Here is a 22,697-nt window from a genome sequence, read left to right as displayed (position 1 = left end):
CTCCAACCATCTAGCTGACACTCATACTGTAGAATACTCCAACCATCTAGCTGACACTCATCCTGTAGAATACTCCAACCATCTAGCTGACACTCATCCTGTAGAATACTCCAACCATCTAGCTGACACTCATCCTGTAGAATACTCCAACCATCTAGCTGACACTCATCCTGTAGAATACTCCAACCATCTAGCTAACACTCATCCTGTAGAATACTCCAACCATCTAGCCGACACTCATCCTGTAGAATACTCCAACCATCTAGACAACACTCATCCTGTAGAATACTCCAACCATCTAGCTGACACTCATCCTGTAGAATACTCCAACCATCTAGCTAACACTCATCCTGTAGAATACTCCAACCATCTAGCTAACACTCATCCTGTAGAATACTCCAACCATCTAGCTGACACTCATCCTGTAGAATACTCCAACCATCTAGCCAACACTCATCCTGTAGAATACTCCAACCATCTAGCTGACACTCATCCTGTAGAATACTCCAACCATCTAGCTGACACTCATCCTGTAGAATACTCCAACCATCTAGCTGACACTCATCCTGTAGAATACTCCAACCATCTAGCTGACACTCATCCTGTAGAATACTCCAACCATCTAGCTGACACTCATCCTGTCCTGTAGAATACTCCAACCATCTAGCTAACACTCATCCTGTAGAATACTCCAACCATCTAGCTAACACTCATCCTGTAGAATACTCCAACCATCTAGCTGACACTCATCCTGTAGAATACTCCAACCATCTAGCTGACACTCATCCTGTAGAATACTCCAACCATCTAGCTGACACTCATCCTGTAGAATACTCCAACCATCTAGCTGACACTCATCCTGTAGAATACTCCAACCATCTAGCTAACACTCATCCTGTAGAATACTCCAACCATCTAGACGACACTCATCCTGTAGAATACTCCAACCATCTAGCTAACACTCATCCTGTAGAATACTCCAACCATCTAGCTGACACTCATCCTGTAGAATACTCCAACCATCTAGCTGACACTCATCCTGTAGAATACTCCAACCATCTAGCTGACACTCATCCTGTAGAATACTCCAACCATCTAGCTGACACTCATCCTGTAGAATACTCCAACCATCTAGCTGACACTCATCCTGTAGAATACTCCAACCATCTAGCTAACACTCATCCTGTAGAATACTCCAACCATCTAGCTGACACTCATCCTGTAGAATACTCCAACCATCTAGCCGACACTCATCCTGTAGAATACTCCAACCATCTAGACGACACTCATCCTGTAGAATACTCCAACCATCTAGCTGACACTCATCCTGTAGAATACTCCAACCATCTAGCCGACTCTCATCCTGTAGAATACTCCAACCATCTAGCCGACTCTCATCCTGTAGAATACTCCAACCATCTAGCTGACACTCATCCTGTCCTGTAGAATACTCCAACCATCTAGCTGACACTCATCCTGTCCTGTAGAATACTCCAACCATCTAGACGACACTCATCCCTTTGTAGAGAGGACTACTGGAAACACTTAGCATTTCTAAAGAGACGACAATAATAATTCCGTTTCCCAACCCAAAAAATATGCTCCCTGTTTGACTAAACTCTCAAACAATCATGATACCAAGCATGTCCTGTTGGAAACGCTTCCAGACTCCCCCAGACACTCATAGCGCAGTGTTATAGATGTGTAATACCAGCTGTGTGTGTGTGTGTGTGTGTGTGTGTGTGTGTGTGTGTGTGTGTGTGTGTGTGTGTGTGTGTGTGTGTGTGTGTGTGTGTGTGTGTGTGTGTGTGTGTGTGTGTGTGTGTGTGTGTGTCTACACCAGGTGCTATAATATTGATTGCTTCATCTGAACACTAAACATGATCAATGTGGATCTGAATGTTATATGGGGATTCCAGCGTACCTTTGCATTGATTAGTGTTCTTGTCCAGTATGGCCTTGGTTGACACTATTTTCCCATATCTGTAAAACACAACAGAACAACTGGTGAGCACTTCTTACATAAGTCTCTGCATAAGTCTCAGTCTGAGAGAGAGAGAGAGAGAGAGAGAGAGAGAGAGAGATAGTGTGTGAAGGGGAGAGAGAGAGAGAGAGTGTGTGTGAAGGGGAGAGAGAGAGAGAGTGTGTGAAGGAGAGAGGGAGAGAGAGAGAGAGTGTGTGTGAAGGAGAGAGAGAGAGAGTGTGTGTGAAGGAGAGAGAGAGAGAGAGAGTGTGTGTGAAGGAGATAGAGAGAGACAGAGAGAGAGAGAGAGAGAGAGACAGAGAGAGAGAGAGAGAGACAGAGAGAGACAGAGAGAGAGAGAGAGAGAGAGAGAGAGAGAGAGAGAGAGAGAGAGAGAGACAGAGAGAGAGACAGAGAGAGAGAGAGAGAGAGAGAGAGAGAGAGACAGAGAGAGAGACAGAGAGAGAGACAGAGAGAGAGACAGAGAGAGACAGAGAGAGAGACAGAGAGACAGAGAGAGAGAGAGAGAGAGAGAGAGAGAGAGACAGAGAGAGAGACAGAGAGAGAGAGAGAGACAGAGAGAGAGAGAGAGAGAGAGAAACACTATATCTGGACGGAGGCGTTTAATAAAGGAGGGATCATTTGTTCTGTCGCCGTAAGGAGAACACATTCATCACAGTATTATACTGCTAATGTAACACTGTAATGATCAGTCATCTGACTACTGTTTATAAATCAAACTCTGGGCCAGGGGAGGGAGGGAGGGAGGGTGGGAGGGAGGGAGGGCAGGAGGGAGGGAGTATGGGAGGGCAGGAGGGAGGACGGGAGGGAGGAGAGGGAGGGAGGGAGGGAGGGAGGGAGGGAGGGAGTGAGTATGGGAGGGCAGGGAGGGAGGGAGGGAGGGAGGGAGGGAGGGAGGGAGGGAGGGAGGGAGGGAGGGAAGGAAGGAAGGAGGGAGGGCGGGAGGGAGGGAGGGAGGTTAAAATAGGATTTGAAATGTTAGCATGGTAAGCAGAGAGATATTACATAAGATCAAGATATGTGAATGTTTTCATGTTTTCTTTATGAAACAGACACATTACATGACCCAGATTGTTCACAAGTTGTCTTAGGTTCATAAAATAAAAAACTAAAGCTGCTTTTTGTTGCTAAATATTTCACAACTGGCCCAAGAGAGCATTGTTTTATACATGTTCCAGCCTGCCCTTCCAGTGCCAGGATGTGGGAGTTCCAGGCTGTAATGCTGCTGTTCATTTGTCTACTGAATACTGCCTGGCTGTAAACAGAGAGTTGACCTCAGGGTCAAAACCAACTCATATTCAGACAATACAGTCATCTGCTCGTCTCTCAATCGTTCTGTTTATTACACCGTCTACCCATCTATTCCTCTCTCTCTCTCTCTCTCTCTCTCTCTCTCTCTCTCTATCCAACCTCTCTCTGTTTGTGTTAGTCTCTCTCTCTCTCTCTCTCTCTCTATCCAACCTCTCTCTGTTTGTGTTAGTCTCTCTCTCTCTCTCTCTCTCTATCTCTCTCTATCTCTCTCTATCCACCCTCTCTCTGTTTGTGTTAGTCTCTCTCTCTCTATATATATATATATATATATATAGTGGGGCAAAAAAGTATTTAGTCAGCCACCAATTGTGCAAGTTCTCCCACTTAAAAAGATGAGAGAGGCCTGTAATTTTCATCATAGGTACACTTCAACTATGACAGACAAAATGAGAAAAAAAAATCCAGAAAATCACATTGTAGGATTTTTAATGAATTTATTTGCAGATTATGGTGGAAAATAAGTATTTGGTCAATTTATAAAACACAGACTAGACAGCTAGTATAACAGTATTTGGCTAAAATGTTACTAACAGTACGTGGCCCAGCCCTAGGGTGTGGTTGGCACAAAGGAGAGAGAGAAAGAAACAGAGGGAGTTGGAAAGAGAGAGAGAGAAACAGAGGGAGTTGGAAAGAGAGAGAGAAACAGAGGGAGTTGGAAAGAGAGAGAGAGAAACAGAGGGAGTTGGAGAGAGAGAGAGAGAGAGAGAGAGAGAGAGAGAGAGAGAGAGAGAGAGAGAGAGAGAGAGAGAGAGAGAGAGAGAGAGAGAGAGAGAGAGAGAGAGAGAGAGAGAGAGAAACAGAGGGAGATGGGGAGAGAGAGAGATAGAGAGGGAGTTAGAGAGAGAGAGAAACAGATGGAGTTGGAAAGAGAGAGAGAAACAGATGGAGTTGGAAAGAGAGAGAGAGAAACAGAGGGAGTTGGGAAGAGAGAGAGAAAGAGAAACAGAGGGAGATAGAGCGCCTGTGGCAAAGTCCCTCCAGCCCCTCACTACCACACATACCCCAACCTGACCTTTCACCAAATGTGACTGTCCGTTTGGCAGTTTCCAGGTTTAATGAAAGATCTTTCACAGTGAGGCCTGAAGCCAAGAGGGCCAGCAGGGAGGGGAGGGGGAAGCCTGGAGCTGGTCCCTTCTATGAGGGCCAGCAGGGAGGGGAGGGGGGGGGGGGGACTAAGGGGCTAGAAAGGACCTGGGACCAGCCAGGGATAGGAGGGACTAAGGGGCTAGAAAGGACCTGGGACCAGCCAGGGATAGGAGGGACTAAGGACCTAGAAAGGACCTGGGACCAGCCAGGGATAGGAGGGACTAAGGGACTAGAAAGGACCTGGGACCAGCCAGGGATAGGAGGGACTAAGGACCTAGAAAGGACCTGGGACCAGCCAGGGATAGGAGGGACTAAGGGACTAGAAAGGACCTGGTACCAGCCAGGGATAGGAGGGACTAAGGGACTAGAAAGGACCTGGGACCAGCCAGGGATAGGAGGGACTAAGGACCTAGAAAGGACCTGGGACCAGCCAGGGATAGGAGGGACTAAGGGGCTAGAAAGGACCTGGGACCAGCCAGGGATAGGAGGGACTAAGGGACTAGAAAGGACCTGGGACCAGCCAGGGATAGGAGGGACTAAGGGACTAGAAAGGACCTGGGACCAGCCAGGGATAGGAGGGACTACGGGACTAGAAAGGACCTGGGACCAGCCAGGGATAGGGGGACTAATGGACTAGAAAGGACCTGGGACCAGCCAGGGATAGGAGGGACTAAGGGGCTAGAAAGGACCTGGGACCAGCCAGGGATAGGAGGGACTACGGGACTAGAAAGGACCTGGTACCAGCCAGGGATAGGAGGGACTAAGGACCTAGAAAGGACCTGGGACCAGCCAGGGAAAGGAGAGACGAAGGGGCTAGAAAGGACCTGGGACCAGCCAGGGATAGGAGGGACTAAGGGGCTAGAAAGGACCTGGGACCAGCCAGGGATAGGAGGGACTACGGGACTAGAAAGGACCTGGTACCAGCCAGGGATAGGAGGGACTACGGGACTAGAAATGACCTGAGACCAGCCAGGGATAGGAGGGACTAAGGGGCTAGAAAGGACCTGGGACCAGCCAGGGATAGGAGGGACTAAGGACCTAGAAAGGACCTGGGACCAGCCAGGGATAGGAGGGACTAACGGACTAGAAAGGACCTGGGACCAGCCAGGGATAGGAGGGACTAAGGGACTAGAAAGGACCTGGGACCAGCCAGGGATAGGAGGGACTAAGGGACTAGAAAGGACCTGGGACCAGCCAGGGAAAGGAGGGACTAAGGGCACTGGCGTAACTTATTTTCTCTGGACCCCTGCAAGGTCGGAGTTTGACATAGACTACCGATCGCTGTCCATGGTGCTGAAATTGCGACATGTCTATGCGGCTGTATGCCTATCGAATCGATGACAGGCTATCTGTGGCGCCAAGGCTTAGCATTGATTTAGCTAATGGATAAATGTTTATTGACAAGGCCTATTAGGTCATCGTTTTTCTCATGTTAAGCCTCACGTTTCACGAAGCTATACACGGCGTCGCAGTGCTACCGTTTAGACTGCCGGCCTGGAGGCTATAATGTATTACTTTGTTCAGTAATTAAAGTTGGACATTAAAACAGATTGTAAAATAAACAGCAACACTAAACAGCTATCAGCTATATTAACATCCAGCTACCCGAGCCTGCATGACACGAGGACTCACCCTCTCTCTCCCAGCTCGGAGAGAATGGTGTTTTGTGTAAAACCAGTCTATTAATGATAAATTATACAGTCAGTACACCTTCAAAACACAAGCTTAGGAAGGATTGTTTACATTATGCAGTGTACTATCTATAGCTATATACCCTTTTTATAAACATTAATCAAATAGCCTAACAATGAGGAAGCAACTAGTCAGCATGGAGATAAATCCAGACATTATTTCCTGTTGACCTCAGCAGGGTTTTCGTCTGGCTAAAAGCCACAGACACAATGGGCTGCAGTATTCAAGGTGAATTACATTCAATCAAATTCAATCCAACTTGAGAGACTCCCCTCGTGTCCTGAAGTCCTTTTATTTGTGTGCAAATGTTTCACCAAGGCCTTGAGGTCCAGGTTGTGGGCCTGACTGTTTTCACCAAGGCCTTGAGGTCCAGGTTGTGGGCCTGACTGTTTTCACCAAGGCCTTGGGGTCCAGGTTGTTTAACTGACTGTTTTCACCAAGGCCTGGAGGTCCAGGTTGTGGGCCTGACTGTTTTCACCAAGGCCTTGAGGTCCAGGTTGTGGGCCTGACTGTTTTCACCAAGGCCTTGAGGTCCAGGTTGTGGGCCTGACTGTTTTCACCAAGGCCTTGAGGTCCAGGTTGTGGGCCTGACTGTTTTCACCAAGGCCTTGAGGTCCAGGTTGTGGGCCTGACTGTTTTCACCAAGGCCTTGAGGTCCAGGTTGTGGGCCTGACTGTTTTCACCAAGGCTTTGAGGTCCAGGTTGTGGACCTGACTGTTTTCACCAAGGCCTTGAGGTCCAGGTTGTGGGCCTAACTGTTTTCACCAAGGCCTTGAGGTCCAGGTTGTTGGCCTAACTGTTTTCACCAAGGCCTTGAGGTCCAGGTTGTGGGCCTGACTGTTTTCACCAAGGCCTTGAGGTCCAGGTTGTGGGCCTGACTGTTTTCACCAAGGCCTTGTGGTCCAGGTTGTTTAACTGACTGTTTTCACCAAGGCCTGGAGGTCCAGGTTGTGGGCCTGACTTTTTTCACCAAGGCTTTGAGGTCCAGGTTGTTTAACTGACTGTTTTCACCAAGGCCTTGAGGTCCAGGTTGTTTAACTGACTGTTTTCACCAAGGCCTTGAGGTCCAGGTTGTGGGCCTGACTGTTTTCACCAAGGCCTTGGGGTCCAGGTTGTGGGCCTGACTGTTTTCACCAAGGCCTGGAGGTCCAGGTTGTGGGTCTGACTGTTTTCACCAAGGCCTGGAGGTCCAGGTTGTTGAACTGACTGTTTTCACCAAGGCCTTGAGGTCCAGGTTGTGGGCCTGACTGTTTTCACCAAGGCCTGGAGGTCCAGGTTGTGGGTCTGACTGTTTTCACCAAGGCCTTGAGGTCCAGGTTGTGGGCCTGACTGTTTTCACCAAGGCCTTGGGGTCCAGGTTGTGGGCCTGACTGTTTTCACCAAGGCCTTGAGGTCCAGGTTGTTTAACTGACTGTTTTCACCAAGGCCTTGAGGTCCAGGTTGTTTAACTGACTGTTTTCACCAAGGCCTTGAGGACCAGGTTGTGGGCCTGACTGTTTTCACCAAGGCCTTGAGGTCCAGGTTGTTTAACTGACTGTTTTCACCAAGGCCTTGAGGTCCAGGTTGTTTAACTGACTGTTTTCACCAAGGCCTTGAGGACCAGGTTGTGGGTCTGACTGTTTTCACCAAGGCCTTGAGGTCCAGGTTGTGGGCCTGACTGTTTTCACCAAGGCCTTGAGGTCCAGGTTGTGGGCCTGACTGTTTTCACCAAGGCCTTGAGGTCCAGGTTGTGGGCCTGACTGTTTTCACCAAGGCCTTGAGGTCCAGGTTGTGGGCCTGACTGTTTTCACCAAGGCCTTGGGGTCCAGGTTGTGGGCCTGACTGTTTTCACCAAGGCCTTGAGGTCCAGGTTGTGGGCCTGACTGTTTTCACCAAGGCCTTGTGGTCCAGGTTATGGGCCTGACTGTTTTCACCAAGACCTTGTGGTCCAGGTTGTGGGCCTGACTGTTTTCAACAAGGCCTTGAGGTCCAGGTTGTGGGCCTGACTGTTTTCACCAAGGCCTTGAGGTCCATGTTGTGGGCCTGACTGTTTTCACCAAGGCCTTGAGGTCCAGGTTGTGGGCCTGACTGTTTTCACCAAGGCCTGGAGGACCAGGTTGTGTTTTCACCAAGGCCTTGAGGACCAGGTTGTGGGCCTGACTGTTTTCACCAAGGCCTTGTGGTCCAGGTTGTGGGTCTGACTGTTTTCACCAAGGCCTTGAGGTCCAGGTTGTTTAACTGACTGTTTTCACCAAGGCCTTGAGGTCCAGGTTGTGGGCCTGACTGTTTTCACCAAGGCCTGGAGGTCCAGGTTGTGGGCCTGACTGTTTTCACCAAGGCCTGGAGGTCCAGGTTGTGGGCCTGACTGTTTTCACCAAGGCCTGGAGGTCCAGGTTGTGGGCCTGACTGTTTTCACCAAGGCCTTGAGGTCCAGGTTGTGGGCCTGACTGTTTTCACCAAGGCCTTGAGGTCCAGGTTGTTTAACTGACTGTTTTCACCAAGGCCTTGAGGTCCAGGTTGTGGGCCTGACTGTTTTCACCAAGGCCTTGAGGTCCAGGTTGTTGGCCTGACTGTTTTCACCAAGGCCTTGAGGTCCAGGTTATGGGCCTGACTGTTTTCACCAAGGCCTGGAGGTCCAGGTTGTTTAACTGACTGTTTTCACCAAGGCCTTGAGGTCCAGGTTATGGGTCTGACTGTTTTCACCAAGGCCTTGAGGATCTAGGTTGTGGGCCTGTTTTCACCAAGGCCTTGGGGTCCAGGTTGTGGGCCTGACTGTTTTCACCAAGGCCTGGAGGTCCAGGTTGTGGGTCTGACTGTTTTCACCAAGGCCTTGAGGTCCAGGTTGTTTAACTGACTGTTTTCACCAAGGCCTTGAGGTCCAGGTTGTTTAACTGACTGTTTTCACCAAGGCCTTGAGGACCAGGTTGTGGGCCTGACTGTTTTCAACAAGGCCTTGAGGTCCAGGTTGTGGGCCTGACTGTTTTCACCAAGGCCTTGGGGTCCAGGTTGTGGGCCTGACTGTTTTCACCAAGGCCTTGAGGTCCAGGTTGTGGGCCTGACTGTTTTCACCAAGGCCTTGTGGTCCAGGTTATGGGCCTGACTGTTTTCACCAAGGCATTGAGGTCCAGGTTGTGGGCCTGACTGTTTTCAACAAGGCCTGGAGGACCAGGTTGTGTTTTCACCAAGGCCTTGAGGACCAGGTTGTGGGCCTGACTGTTTTCACCAAGGCCTTGAGGTCCAGGTTGTTTAACTGACTGTTTTCACCAAGGCCTTGGAGGTCCAGGTTGTGGGCCTGACTGTTTTCACCAAGGCCTTGAGGTCCAGGTTGTTTAACTGACTGTTTTCACCAAGGCCTTGAGGTCCAGGTTGTTTAACTGACTGTTTTCACCAAGGCCTTGAGGACCAGGTTGTGGGCCTGACTGTTTTCAACAAGGCCTTGAGGTCCAGGTTGTGGGCCTGACTGTTTTCACCAAGGCCTTGGGGTCCAGGTTGTGGGCCTGACTGTTTTCACCAAGGCCTTGAGGTCCAGGTTGTGGGCCTGACTGTTTTCACCAAGGCCTTGTGGTCCAGGTTATGGGCCTGACTGTTTTCACCAAGGCATTGAGGTCCAGGTTGTGGGCCTGACTGTTTTCACCAAGGCCTGGAGGACCAGGTTGTGTTTTCACCAAGGCCTTGAGGACCAGGTTGTGGGCCTGACTGTTTTCACCAAGGCCTTGAGGTCCAGGTTGTTTAACTGACTGTTTTCACCAAGGCCTTGGAGGTCCAGGTTGTGGGCCTGACTGTTTTCACCAAGGCCTTGAGGTCCAGGTTGTTTAACTGACTGTTTTCACCAAGGCCTTGAGGACCAGGTTGTGGGCCTGACTGTTTTCACCAAGGCCTGGAGGTCCAGGTTGTTTAACTGACTGTTTTCACCAAGGCCTTGAGGTCCAGGTTGTTTAACTGACTGTTTTCACCAAGGCCTTGAGGTCCAGGTTTTGGGCCTGACTGTTTTCAACAAGGCCTTGAGGACCAGGTTGTGGGCCTGACTGTTTTCACCAAGGCCTTGAGGTCCAGGTTGTGGGCCTGACTGTTTTCACCAAGGCCTTGAGGTCCAGGTTGTGGGCCTGACTGTTTTCAACAAGGCCTTGAGGTCTAGGTTGTTGGCCTGACTGTTTTCTATACTGACTATTGCCAACCCAGACGGTCTTTCCAGACATTGTGCATCACAGGTCCATTGCGCTGCACACGATTTAAACGTAGTCTTGAATGATGCATAACAACGTATACCAGAGAGATAGGGGGCTGTTGATATTGTGACCACAGTGGTTCACCAGTATCAACAACATCACAAAACAACTTTTGTCTGTTAAATGTTGTCTGTTAAAGATGATAATTTGTTTGCATCTGGTAATGTATTGTTGTCTGTCCAGTATCCAGACGACCTGTTCCCAGAGGTTCCTATACAGGTTCATCTCTTCCTGGAACGTGTTGAGGACAGTATCCAGACGACCTGTTCCCAGAGCTTCCTATACAGGTTCATCTCTTCCTGTAACGTGTTGAGGACAGTATCCATGACGACCTGTTCCCTGAGCTTCCTGTACGGTTCATCTCTTCCTGGAACGTGTTGAGGACAGTATCCAGACGACCTGTTCCCATAGCTTCCTATACGGTTCATCTCTTCCTGGAACGTGTTGAGGACAGTATCCATGACAACCTGTTCCCTGAGCTTCCTGTACGGTTCATCTCTTCCTGTAACGTGTTGAGGACAGTATCCAGACGACCTGTTCCCAGAGCTTCCTATACGGTTCATCTCTTCCTGTAACGTGTTGAGGACAGTATCCAGACGACCTGTTACCAGAGCTTCCTATACGGTTCATCTCTTCCTGGAACGTGTTGAGGACAGTATCCATGACGATCTGTTCCCAGAGCTTCCTATACGGTCCATCTCTTCCTGGAACGTGTTGAGGACAGTATCCATGACGACCTGTTCCCAGAGCTTCCTATACGGTCCATCTCTTCCTGGAACGTGTTGAGGACAGTATCCATGACGACCTGTTCCCAGAGCTTCCTATACAGGTTCATCTCTTCCTGTAACGTGTTGAGGACAGTATCCAGACGACCTGTTCCCAGAGCTTCCTATACGGTTCATCTCTTCCTGTAACGTGTTGAGGACAGTATCCAGACGACCTGTTCCCAGAGCTTCCTGTACGGTTCATCTCTTCCTGGAACGTGTTGAGGACAGTATCCAGACGACCTGTTCCCAGAGCTTCCTGTACGGTTCATCTCTTCCTGTAACGTGTTGAGGACAGTATCCAGACGACCTGTTCCCAGAGCTTCCTATACGGTCCATCTCTTCCTGGAACGTGTTGAGGACAGTATCCAGACGACCTGTTCCCAGAGCTTCCTATACAGGTTCATCTCTTCCTGGAACGTGTTGAGGACAGTATCCAGACGACCTGTTCCCAGAGCTTCCTGTACGGTTCATCTCTTCCTGTAACGTGTTGAGGACAGTATCCAGACGACCTGTTCCCAGAGCTTCCTATACGGTCCATCTCTTCCTGGAACGTGTTGAGGACAGTATCCAGACGACCTGTTCCCAGAGCTTCCTATACGGTCCATCTCTTCCTGGAACGTGTTGAGGACAGTATCCAGACGACCTGTTCCCAGAGCTTCCTATACGGTCCATCTCTTCCTGGAACGTGTTGAGGACAGTATCCAGACGACCTGTTCCCAGAGCTTCCTATACGGTCCATCTCTTCCTGGAACGTGTTGAGGACAGTATCCAGACGACCTGTTCCCAGAGCTTCCTATACAGGTTCATCTCTTCCTGGAACGTGTTGAGGACAGTATCCAGACGACCTGTTCCCAGAGCTTCCTATAGGGTTAATCTCTTCCTGGAACGTGTTGAGGACAGTAAAGATATTACAGAACTCCTCCCCTCTTCCCAGTTTCCCTCATGTTGCTATGGTAATCAAGCTGTTTCTACCATCCTGAAACTGTTGATTCTGCCGAGAGGTCGTTTATCTAAACTAAAGCTCATGAATAACGACCTGAGAAACATTAGACTCTCGGTCTGATATGGTCGTTTCAACACCTGAGTCAGCGCAGGTCATTTCACCGGCGCCGTTGTAGCCCTGACCCCCATATCATCTCATACCTTCAATCAGTATGTTTTGTCTTGTTCATTTTTTTTTTCCTTCCTGAAGCAAACCCTTAGCTTCCTAGTACATATGGAAATGAAACATGTTTAGGAATGACTTTTTGGAGGGTTTACTGTCAAAATGATTTATTACATTTAAAAACAAATTGACGTCGATGACAGGCGCATGGGCTCGCGGCTCGCCCGCCTTGCGGTACGTCAGTGAGTGAGGGTCTGGAAAGGAACTGGAGAGACGAGCGGATGGGATAGGGCTGGCTGGCTGACTGGGAGGGGTGTCTCCTCTCGTCTCCTCTACACAGGAAAAGGAGGGGTGACAGCGAGAGGTCACCAACACAGCTATGATACTACAGTACGTAGCACGAACCATTACACACAGCCTACTACTTACTCAGTATAAACCATAACATGGCTTCACAGAGTCTACTACCCACTCAGTATAAACCATAACATGGCTTCACAAAGCCTACTACCCACTCAGTATAAACCATAACATGGCTTCACAGAGCCTACTCAGTATAAACCATAACATGGCTTCACAGAGCCTACTCAGTATAAACCATAACATGGCTTCACAGAGCCTACTACCCACTCAGTATAAACCATAACATGGCTTCACAGAGCCTACTACCCACTCAGTATAAAACATAACATGGCTTCACAGAGCCTACTCAGTTTAAACCATAACATGGCTTCACAGAGCCTACTCAGTATAAACCATAACATGGCTTCACAGCGCCTACTCAGTATAAACCATAACATGGCTTAACAGAACCTACTACCTACTCAGTATAAACCATAACATGGCTTCACAGAGCCTACTACCTACTCAGTATAAACCATAACATGGCTTCACAGAGCCTACTACCCACTCAGTATAAACCATAACATGGCTTCACAGAGCCTACTACCCACTCAGTATAAACCATAACATGGCTTCAGAGCCTACTACCCACTCACTACGATACAGAAGGCTTTCTTTACAGAACCAGCCAGCCAGCCAGTCTCTTATAATAACCAGCCAGCCAGTCTCTTATAATAACCAACCAGCCAGTCTCTTATAATAACCAACCAACCAGTCTCTTATAATAACCAGCCAGCCAGTCTCTTATAATAACCAACCAGCCAGTCTCTTATAATAACCAGCCAGCCAGTCTCTTATAATAACCAACCAGCCAGTCTCTTATAATAACCAACCAACCAGTCTCTTATAATAACCAGCCAGCCAGTCTCTTATAATAACCAACCAGCCAGTCTCTTATAATAACCAGCCAGCCAGTCTCTTATAATAACCAGCCAGTCTCTAATAATAACCAACCAGCCAGTCTCGTATAATAACCAGCCAGCCAGTCTCTTATAATAACCAGCCAGCCAGTCTCTTATAATAACCAGCCAGTCTCTAATAATAACCAACCAGCCAGTCTCTTATAATAACCAACCAGCCAGTCTCTTATAATAACCAGCCAGCCAGTCTCTTATAATAACCAACCAGCCAGTCTCTTATAATAACCAACCAGCCAGTCTCTTGTAATAACCAGCCAGCCAGTCTCTTGTAATAACCAGCCAGCCAGTCTCTTATAATAACCAACCAGCCAGTCTCTTATAATAACCAGCCAGCCAGTCTCTTATAATAACCAGCCAGCCAGTCTCTTATAATAACCAGCCAGCCAGCCGTATAATAACCAGCCAGCCAGTCTCTTATAATAACCAGCCAGTCTCTTGTAATAACCAGCCAGCCAGTCTCTTGTAATAACCAGCCAGCCAGTCTCTTATAATAACCAGCCAGCCAGTCTCTTATAATAACCAGCCAGCCAGTCTCTTATAATAACCAGCCAGCCAGTCTCTTATAATAACCAGCCAGCCAGCCGTATAATAACCAGCCAGCCAGTCTCTTGTAATAACCAGCCAGCCAGTCTCTTATAATAACCAACCAGCCAGTCTCTTATAATAACCAGCCAGCCAGTCTCTTATAATAACCAGCCAGCCAGTCTCTTATAATAACCAGCCAGCCAGTCTCTTATAATAACCAGCCAGCCAGCCGTATAATAACCAGCCAGCCAGTCTCTTATAATAACCAGCCAGTCTCTTATAATAACCAGCCAGTCTCTTATAATAACCAGCCAGCCAGTCTCTTATAATAACCAGCCAGTCTCTTATAATAACCAGCCAGTCTCTTATAATAACCAGCCAGCCGTATAATAACCAGCCAGCCAGTCTCTTATAATAACCAGCCAGTCTCTTATAATAACCAGCCAGCCGTATAATAACCAGCCAGCCAGTCTCTTATAATAACCAGCCAGTCTCTTATAATAACCAGCCAGTCTCTTATAATAACCAGCCAGTCTCTTATAATAACCAGCCAGTCTCTTATAATAACCAGCCAGTCTCTTATAATAACCAGCCAGCCAGCCAGTCTCTTATAATAACCAGCCAGTCTCTTATAATAACCAGGCAGCCAGCTGTATAATAACCAGCCAGTCTCTTATAATAACCAGCCAGTCTCTTATAATAACCAGGCAGCCAGCTGTATAATAACCAGCCAGTCTCTTATAATAACCAGCCAGTCTCTTATAATAACCAGCCAGTCTCTTATAATAACCAGCCAGTCTCTTATAATAACCAGGCAGCCAGCTGTATAATAACCAGCCAGTCTCTTATAATAACCAGCCAGTCTCTTATAATAACCAGGCAGCCAGCTGTATAATAACCAGCCAGTCTCTTATAATAACCAGCCAGTCTCTTATAATAACCAGGCAGCCAGCTGTATAATAACCAGCCAGCCAGCTGTATAATAACCAGCCAGTCTCGTATAATAACCAGCCATTTAACACCTTTTCTAGTTTTCACTCCTCCAGCAAGTCCAACTATAACGCAGAATAAAGCAGCCGTATCATCTGGTAATTAGAATAGTAGTCATGTAGCTGGATCTACACAAACAGACACTAAACTAGCTGCTAGTTCACAGAGAGATGGAGGAGACAACACCAACACACTGGGTCATGCTACGTAGTATCATAGCTGCTAGTTCACAGAGAGATGGAGGAGACAACACCAACACACTGGGTCAGGCTACGTAGTATCATAGCTGCTAGTTCACAGAGAGATGGAGGAGACAACACCAACACACTGGGTCAGGCTACGTAGTATCATAGCTGCTAGTTCACATAGAGATGGAGGAGACAACACCAACACACTGGGTCAGGCTACGTAGTATCATAGCTGCTAGTTCACATAGAGATGGAGGAGACAACACCAACACACTGGGTCATGCTACGTAGTATCATAGCTGCTAGTTCACATAGAGATGGAGGAGACAACACCAACACACTGGGTCATGCTACGTAGTATCATAGCTGCTAGTTCACATAGAGATGGAGGAGACAACACCAACACACTGTGTCAGGCTACGTAGTATCATAGCTGCTAGTTCACAGAGAGATGGAGGAGACAACACCAACACACTGGGTCATGCTACGTAGTATCATAGCTGCTAGTTCACAGAGAGATGGAGGAGACAACACCATCACACTGGGTCAGGCTACGTAGTATCATAGCTGCTAGTTCACAGAGAGATGGAGGAGACAACACCAACACACTATGTCAGGCTACGTAGTATCATAGCTGCTAGTTCACCGAGAGATGGAGGAGACAACACCAACACACTGTGTCAGGCTACGTAGTATCATAGCTGCTAGTTCACAGAGAGATGGAGGAGACAACACCAACACACTATGTCATGCTACGTAGTATCATAGCTGCTAGTTCACCGAGAGGTGGAGGAGACAACACCAGCACACTGGGTCAGGCTACGTAGTATCATAGCTGCTAGTACACCGAGAGATGGAGGAGACAACACCAACACACTGGGTCAGGCTACGTAGTATCATAGCTGCTAGTTCACAGAGAGATGGAGGAGACAACACCATCACACTGGGTCAGGCTACGTAGTATCATAGCTGCTAGTACACCGAGAGATGGAGGAGACAACACCAACACACTGGGTCAGGCTACGTAGTATCATAGCTGCTAGTTCACAGAGAGATGGAGGAGACAACACCATCACACTGGGTCAGGCTACGTAGTATCATAGCTGCTAGTTCACAGAGAGATGGAGGAGACAACACCAACACACTATGTCAGGCTACGTAGTATCATAGCTGCTAGTTCACCGAGAGATGGAGGAGACAACACCAACACACTGTGTCAGGCTACGTAGTATCATAGCTGCTAGTTCACAGAGAGATGGAGGAGACAACACCAACACACTATGTCATGCTACGTAGTATCATAGCTGCTAGTTCACCGAGAGGTGGAGGAGACAACACCAGCACACTGGGTCAGGCTATGTAGTATCATAGCTGCTAGTACACCGAGAGATGGAGGAGACAACACCAACACACTGGGTCAGGCTACGTAGTATCATAGCTGCTAGTTCACAGAGAGATGGAGGAGACAACACCATCACACTGGGTCAGGCTACGTAGTATCATAGCTGCTAGTACACCGAGAGATGGAGGAGACAACACCAACACACTGGGTCAGGCTACGTAGTATCATAGCTGCTAGTTCACAGAGAGATGGAGGAGACAACACCATCACACTGGGTCAGGCTACGTAGTATCATAGCTGCTAGTACACCGAGAGATGGAGGAGACAACACCAACACACTGGGTCAGGCTACGTAGTATCATAGCTGCTAGTTCACAGAGAGATGGAGGAGACAACACCAACACACTGGGTCAGGCTACGTAGTATCATAGCTGCTAGTTCACAGAGAGATGGAGGAGACAACACCATCACACTGGGTCAGGCTACGTAGTATCATAGCTGCTAGTTCACAGAGAGATGGAGGAGACAACACCATCACACTGGGTCAGGCTACGTAGTATCGTAGCTGTGTAGTTACAGTTTGAGATGGAGGAGCAGTGATATGGAGAACATATCAGACAGGGATTAACGGAACCAGAGGTTTTGTTGTTGCCACCATTAGTTTTTTTGTCATCACTGTTAGCCTGCCACACTATACAACACATCTATTAAACATAAGAATGAGTGTGAGTTTTTGTCACAACCCTGTTTGTGGGAAGTGACAAAGAGCTCTTTTAGGACCAGGACACAAAAAAATATATAATAATAATCAATCATTTTGCTCTTTATTTAACCAACTTACATATAAAACCGAATGTGTTCATCGAAAATGGTGAATAACTCACCACAGGTTAATGAGAAGGGTGGGCTTGACAGGAAGCACATAACTCTGCAATGTTGGGTTGTATCGGAGAGAGTCTCAGTCTGAAATCATTTCCCACACACAGTCTGTGCCTGTATTTAGTTTTCATGCTAGTGAGGGCTGAGAATCCTCTCTCACATAGGTACGTGGTTGCAAAGGGCATCGGTGTCTTAACAGCGTGATTTGCCAAGGCAGGATACTCTGAGTATAGCCCGATCCAAAAATCTGATTTAATTCAGTTTTCACAGAACCGCTTGATGCAATTTCGATGAGGTTCTCTTGTTCAGATATCAGTAAGTGGACTGGAGGCAGGGCATGAAACGGATAACGAATCCAGTTGTTTGTGTCATACGTTTCGGGAAAGTACCTGCGTAATTGCACACCCAACTCACTCAGGTGCTTTGCTATATCACATTTGACATTGTCCGTAAGCTTGAGTTCATTTGCACACAAAAAAATCATACAATCACAGAAAGACCTGTGTGTTGTCCTTAATGCAGACAGAGAAGAGCTCCATCTTCTTAATCATAGCCTCAGTTTTGTTCAGCACATTGAATATAGTTGCGGAGAGTCCCAGTAATCCTAGATTCAGATCATTCAGGCGAGAAAAAACATCACCCAGATAGACCAGTCGTGTGAGAAACTCGTCATCATGCAAGCGATCAGACAAGTCAGAGAAGAAAATGTAAGCTTGTCTCTCAATTCCAAAAAACGTGTCAATACTTTGCCGCTTGATAACCAGCGCACTTCTGTATGTTGTGAAAGCGTTACATGGTCCCTAACCCTAACCCTAACCCTTGACCCCCCCTAAACATAACGGACATATACCAGGAGCTGTGCCACGCCCCCCACGTCTGTTGACTCATCCAGCTGTAACACATAGAATTCACTGGCTTGTCTGTGAAGCAGTAATTGTTTCAAAACATCTCCTGCCATGTCACTGATGCGTCGTGAAACAGTGTTGTTTGATGAAGGCATTGTCTGTATAGTTTTTTTGGCCTTTTCCCCCAGCATTGTCCCAGCCTTATCCGCGGCAGCAAGAAGAATGAAGTCCTCCACAATAGTATGGGGCTTGCCTGTCCTAGCCACTCGGTAGCTCACCATATAAGACGCTTCTAGCGCCTCCTTATTAAATGGTATCTGTTGCTTTTATACTTGTCTTCCTACTCGAAAGTCGTATTAATTCTCACTCAAAAAACTCCCGTGGCTTATTTTGCAAATTGGCATGTTTTGTTTCTAAATGTCTGCTCAAGAGTGAAGGTTTCATCGAGTTGTGAGATAGTACTTTTGAACATATAACACACTGTGGCTGAGGAAAGGCACTACTCCCAATATAAGGGAACCCCAAATCAATGTAGTTCTCATCATATTTGCACCTCTTCGATGGTCCAACGTCCCTGTCTGTTGTTCGGTGCTTTCCTGGGTAAGGGGGCAGTAGCTCTTCGGCTGCATCAGATTCACAACTGTCAGTGTCCATGCTAGCTGGGCTAACAACAAATGTAGAATCACTGATGCTAGCTGGGCTAACAACAAATGTAGAATCACTGATGCTAGCTGGGCTAACAACCAATGTAGAATCACTGATGCTAGCTGGGCTAACAACCAATGTAGAATCACTGATGCTAGCTGGGCTAACAACCAATGTAGAATCACTGATGCTAGCTGGGCTAACAACCAATGTAGAATCACTGATGCTAGCTGGGCTAACAACCAATGTAGAATCACTGATGCTAGCTGGGCTAACAACCAATGTAGAATTACTGATGCTAGCTGGGCTAACAACCAATGTAGAATTACTGATGCTAGCTGGGCTAACAACCAATGTAGAATTACTGATGCTAGCTGGGCTAACAACCAATGTAGAATCACTGATGCTAGCTGGGCTAACAACCAATGTAGAATCACTGATGCTAGCTGGGCTAACAACCAATGTAGAATCACTGATGCTAGCTGGGCTAACAACCAATGTAGAATTACTGATGCTAGCTGGGCTAACAACCAATGTAGAATTACTGATGCTAGCTGGGCTAACAACCAATGTAGAATTACTGATGCTAGCTGGGCTAACAACCAATGTAGAATCACTGATGCTAGCTGGGCTAACAACCAATGTAGAATCACTGATGCTAGCTGGGCTAACAACCAATGTAGAATCACTGATGCTAGCATTGGATGTGCTCGTGGAAGCAGAACAACTTGTGTCGTCGACAGGTGCAGGTGTAGTACTGCTGGTAGTATCAGTACTACCAGTAGAACAGGTATGTGTCTCTATGGACGCGGGCCTTACTTTTTTTAACCATTTTTCGAGCAAACGGAACGAGCAGCAGCTACATACGGACCGTTAGTGGAATTCCCGCGAGAGAGTAACGGTTGATGTGATTGGATGTTCATTATTTGACTAGGCTTCCTGTATTTGACATTGTGTTGTTATTTCGCTGAACACTAGATGGATAATTGTATTTTTGGCAGTGAAACGAGGCTACTCAGGCGAGAAAAAAACTTCACCCAAATGTGTAGCCCCGTTGGAAAATATAAATGGACTGTTTTTTTATATACATTTTTTTTAAATACATTTTTATTTGGCATACCCCCGACTGCATTGCGCATACCCCTGCCTACCACAGTTTGGGAATACCTGATCTACACTGATTGACGTGGAATTAACAAGTGACATCAATAAGCGATCATACCTTTCACCTGGATTCACCTGTCTTGTCCAGTCAGTGTAGGTAGTAAAGTAATGACATGTCATATCCAGTGCACTAATAGAGAGAGATCTCCACTCACGGTTGACATAGTTTGATGAGGTCCTGGTCACTGGTCCCAGGGGGCAGTCCTCTGATGTACAGGTTAGTTTGACTGAGCTGCTCCATACTACAGCCTCCTCCTCCTCCGTGGTGACCGTTGTTAGGGCTGGGACTGGGAGGGACCATGGTGGAAGGCGGAGGGGCATAGGACTGCTAAGAGAGAGATAGAGACAGAGAGACAGAGTGGTTATACAGGGGGACACTACACTGACTCCCTCTCAGAGACAGAGTGGTTATACCGGGGGACAATACACTGACTCCCTCTCAGAGACAGAGTGGTTATACAGGGGGACACTACACTGACTCCCTCTCAGAGACAGAGTGGTTATACAGGGGGACAATACACTGACTCCCTCTCAGAGACAGAGTGGTTATACAGGGGGACAATACACTGACTCCCTCTCAGAGACAGAGTGGTTATACCGGGGGACAATACACTGACTCCCTCTCAGAGACAGAGTGGTTATACAGGGGGTGTGTGTGTGTGTGTGTGTGTGTGTGTGTGTGTGTGTGTGTGTGTGTGTGTGTGTAGACTGTATGTGATAATGACTAGTTGTCACCACTCTGCAGAAAGGCTGAGCCCTGAAATTAATATATTACCTGCACTTCCACCAACCATACAATTACTGTCACACACACACACAACTAATTGGGCCTGTTTGGTCTGTACTACAGATGGGATGTTCTCTGCGTGCTTCAGAGTGGAATTTGGTTTAAATGAAATTAAGTGAGGATGTATCATTAAAGAAAGACAAAAAGTAAAAATGATCTCTCTCTCTCATCCCTCTCCTCTCACCCCTCCTGCCTCTCCCTTCCCCTCTCCCCTCCTCCCTCTCCCTTTCTGTCCTTCTATCTGTCTCTTTCTCTGATGGGGTGATGTGAGAGAGGGGAGAGGGATGAGAGTGAGAGAGGGGAGAGGGATGAGACGGATGAGAGAGAGAGGGGGGAGAGGGATGAGAGAGAGGAGAGGGATGAGAGAGAGAGAGGGGAGAGGGATGAGAGAGAGAGAGGGGAGAGGGAGGAGAGAGAGAGGGATGAGAGAGAGAGGGGAGAGAGAGAGAGAGGGGAGAGGGATGAGAGAGAGAGAGAGAGAGGAGAGGGATGAGAGAGAGAGAGGGGAGAGGGATGAGAGAGAGAGAGAGAGAGAGAGAGAGAGAGAGGGATGAGAGAGAGAGAAACTTTGTCTTTCTTTAATGATACATCCTCACTTCATTTCATTAAAACCAAATTCCACCCTTGAGAGCATGCAGAGACCATCCCATCTGTTGTCCCTTGACCTTTGACCCTGTTCCTCCTTGTTAGCCAAATAGCCAACTTTGTCTGAGCAAACAGAAAATTCAACAACACACATTTTCTCTTTTTCCTTATTAGAATATCTGACCCCCGTTATAAACATCCCCAACAGTAAACCCCAACCTCCCACACAGAGACATTCCAACAGAAACATTAATGGCATTAACCAGAAAACACGTGATTCACAGTCTCACTAACGACACAGACAGGACACCCCTGTCCGACTCCCGGGTCGACTCGTGCCAACCAGCTGTTAGTGGCCAGGGTTTCCATGTAGAACCCTCCACTGGAGGTCACCTGACCTCTTTGGTACTGTGGGGGGTTTGTAGAGCCCCCTCCATCTGAAACCCACCGTACTCTCCGCCCGACACCCCCCCTGCCACTGATGTGCCGTAATGCAGGGGGGGGGGGCTTTACCTCCCACACCCCTTCAACCTCCTCCAGGCTCACAGGGTTCAAATCTAACAAGTCCAGCAGCCTGTTTGTTGTGCCAGGACTTTCCAGGGGTTTCCACCCCCTCCTCCCCCAGCAGCCGCAGGTCACCCAGCCTTAGTGAACCCGCTGCCATCAGTCGGCTTCTGCAGGGTGTCCGACTGAACCGATCTCAAAGGGATGGCTGGGTTGTGGTAGATAGGCTCCTCCCACACCCACACCCCCTTCTGCCTTAGCAGCTGTCAGGCCCTCAGCACCGCAGAGTAAAAACCAGAGAGACCTGCTGTACTCAGCCTCTACAGTACAGCCTCACGAGGAACAGCTGCCGGTCCAACCCTAATCCGCCAGCTCTCCTCAGCAGCGCACATGCTGGTTCCCTCCAGCCGACATCAGTATGGTACAGCTATCTCTGCGCCACCTTTAGTCGAAATGCAGTCACCCTGCTCTCCAGTTCCATCAGGCCTTGTCCTCCTTCGTGGACGGACATATACAACACTGCCGCCCTCAGCCAGTGATGACCCGACCAGAAAACATCCACCAGCTGCGTTGTAGGTCTGCAAGCAGACCGGAGGGGGGGGGTTGAGGACAGCCGCCAGGTTGTTGATTATCAGGTTGTTGATTATATGACACTTGGGACAGGAGCTACCTCAACCTGGCCAGTCTTGACACCACTGCCTGTGACAGCCCCTCCCAGTTCTTTCTGATCCACCTCTCTGAGCCCAGGTACACCCCCAACATGTTAATACA

General features: G+C 48.0%; 1 protein-coding gene across 3 annotated transcripts in view; it reads right to left on the bottom strand.

The window, feature by feature from the left end:
- Positions 1-22,697, bottom strand: part of LOC139572861 (RNA-binding motif, single-stranded-interacting protein 3-like) — a 336,861-nt gene that overhangs the window by 242,535 nt on the left and 71,629 nt on the right. For all 3 annotated transcript variants that reach the window (XM_071395677.1, XM_071395676.1, XM_071395678.1), the window contains exons 2-3: positions 20,206-20,378; positions 1,925-1,983 (exon numbers count right to left, since the gene is read on the bottom strand). In XM_071395677.1, the coding sequence (XP_071251778.1) occupies positions 1,925-1,983; positions 20,206-20,378 (232 nt within the window). The remainder of the gene's footprint in view (positions 1-1,924; positions 1,984-20,205; positions 20,379-22,697) is intronic.

This window comes from Salvelinus alpinus, chromosome 4, assembly GCF_045679555.1.
Source record: "Salvelinus alpinus chromosome 4, SLU_Salpinus.1, whole genome shotgun sequence".
Taxonomy (NCBI): domain Eukaryota; kingdom Metazoa; phylum Chordata; class Actinopteri; order Salmoniformes; family Salmonidae; genus Salvelinus; species Salvelinus alpinus.
The sequence above is the reverse complement of the archived record's forward strand: the minus strand, read 5'-3'. Positions and strand labels throughout refer to the sequence as shown.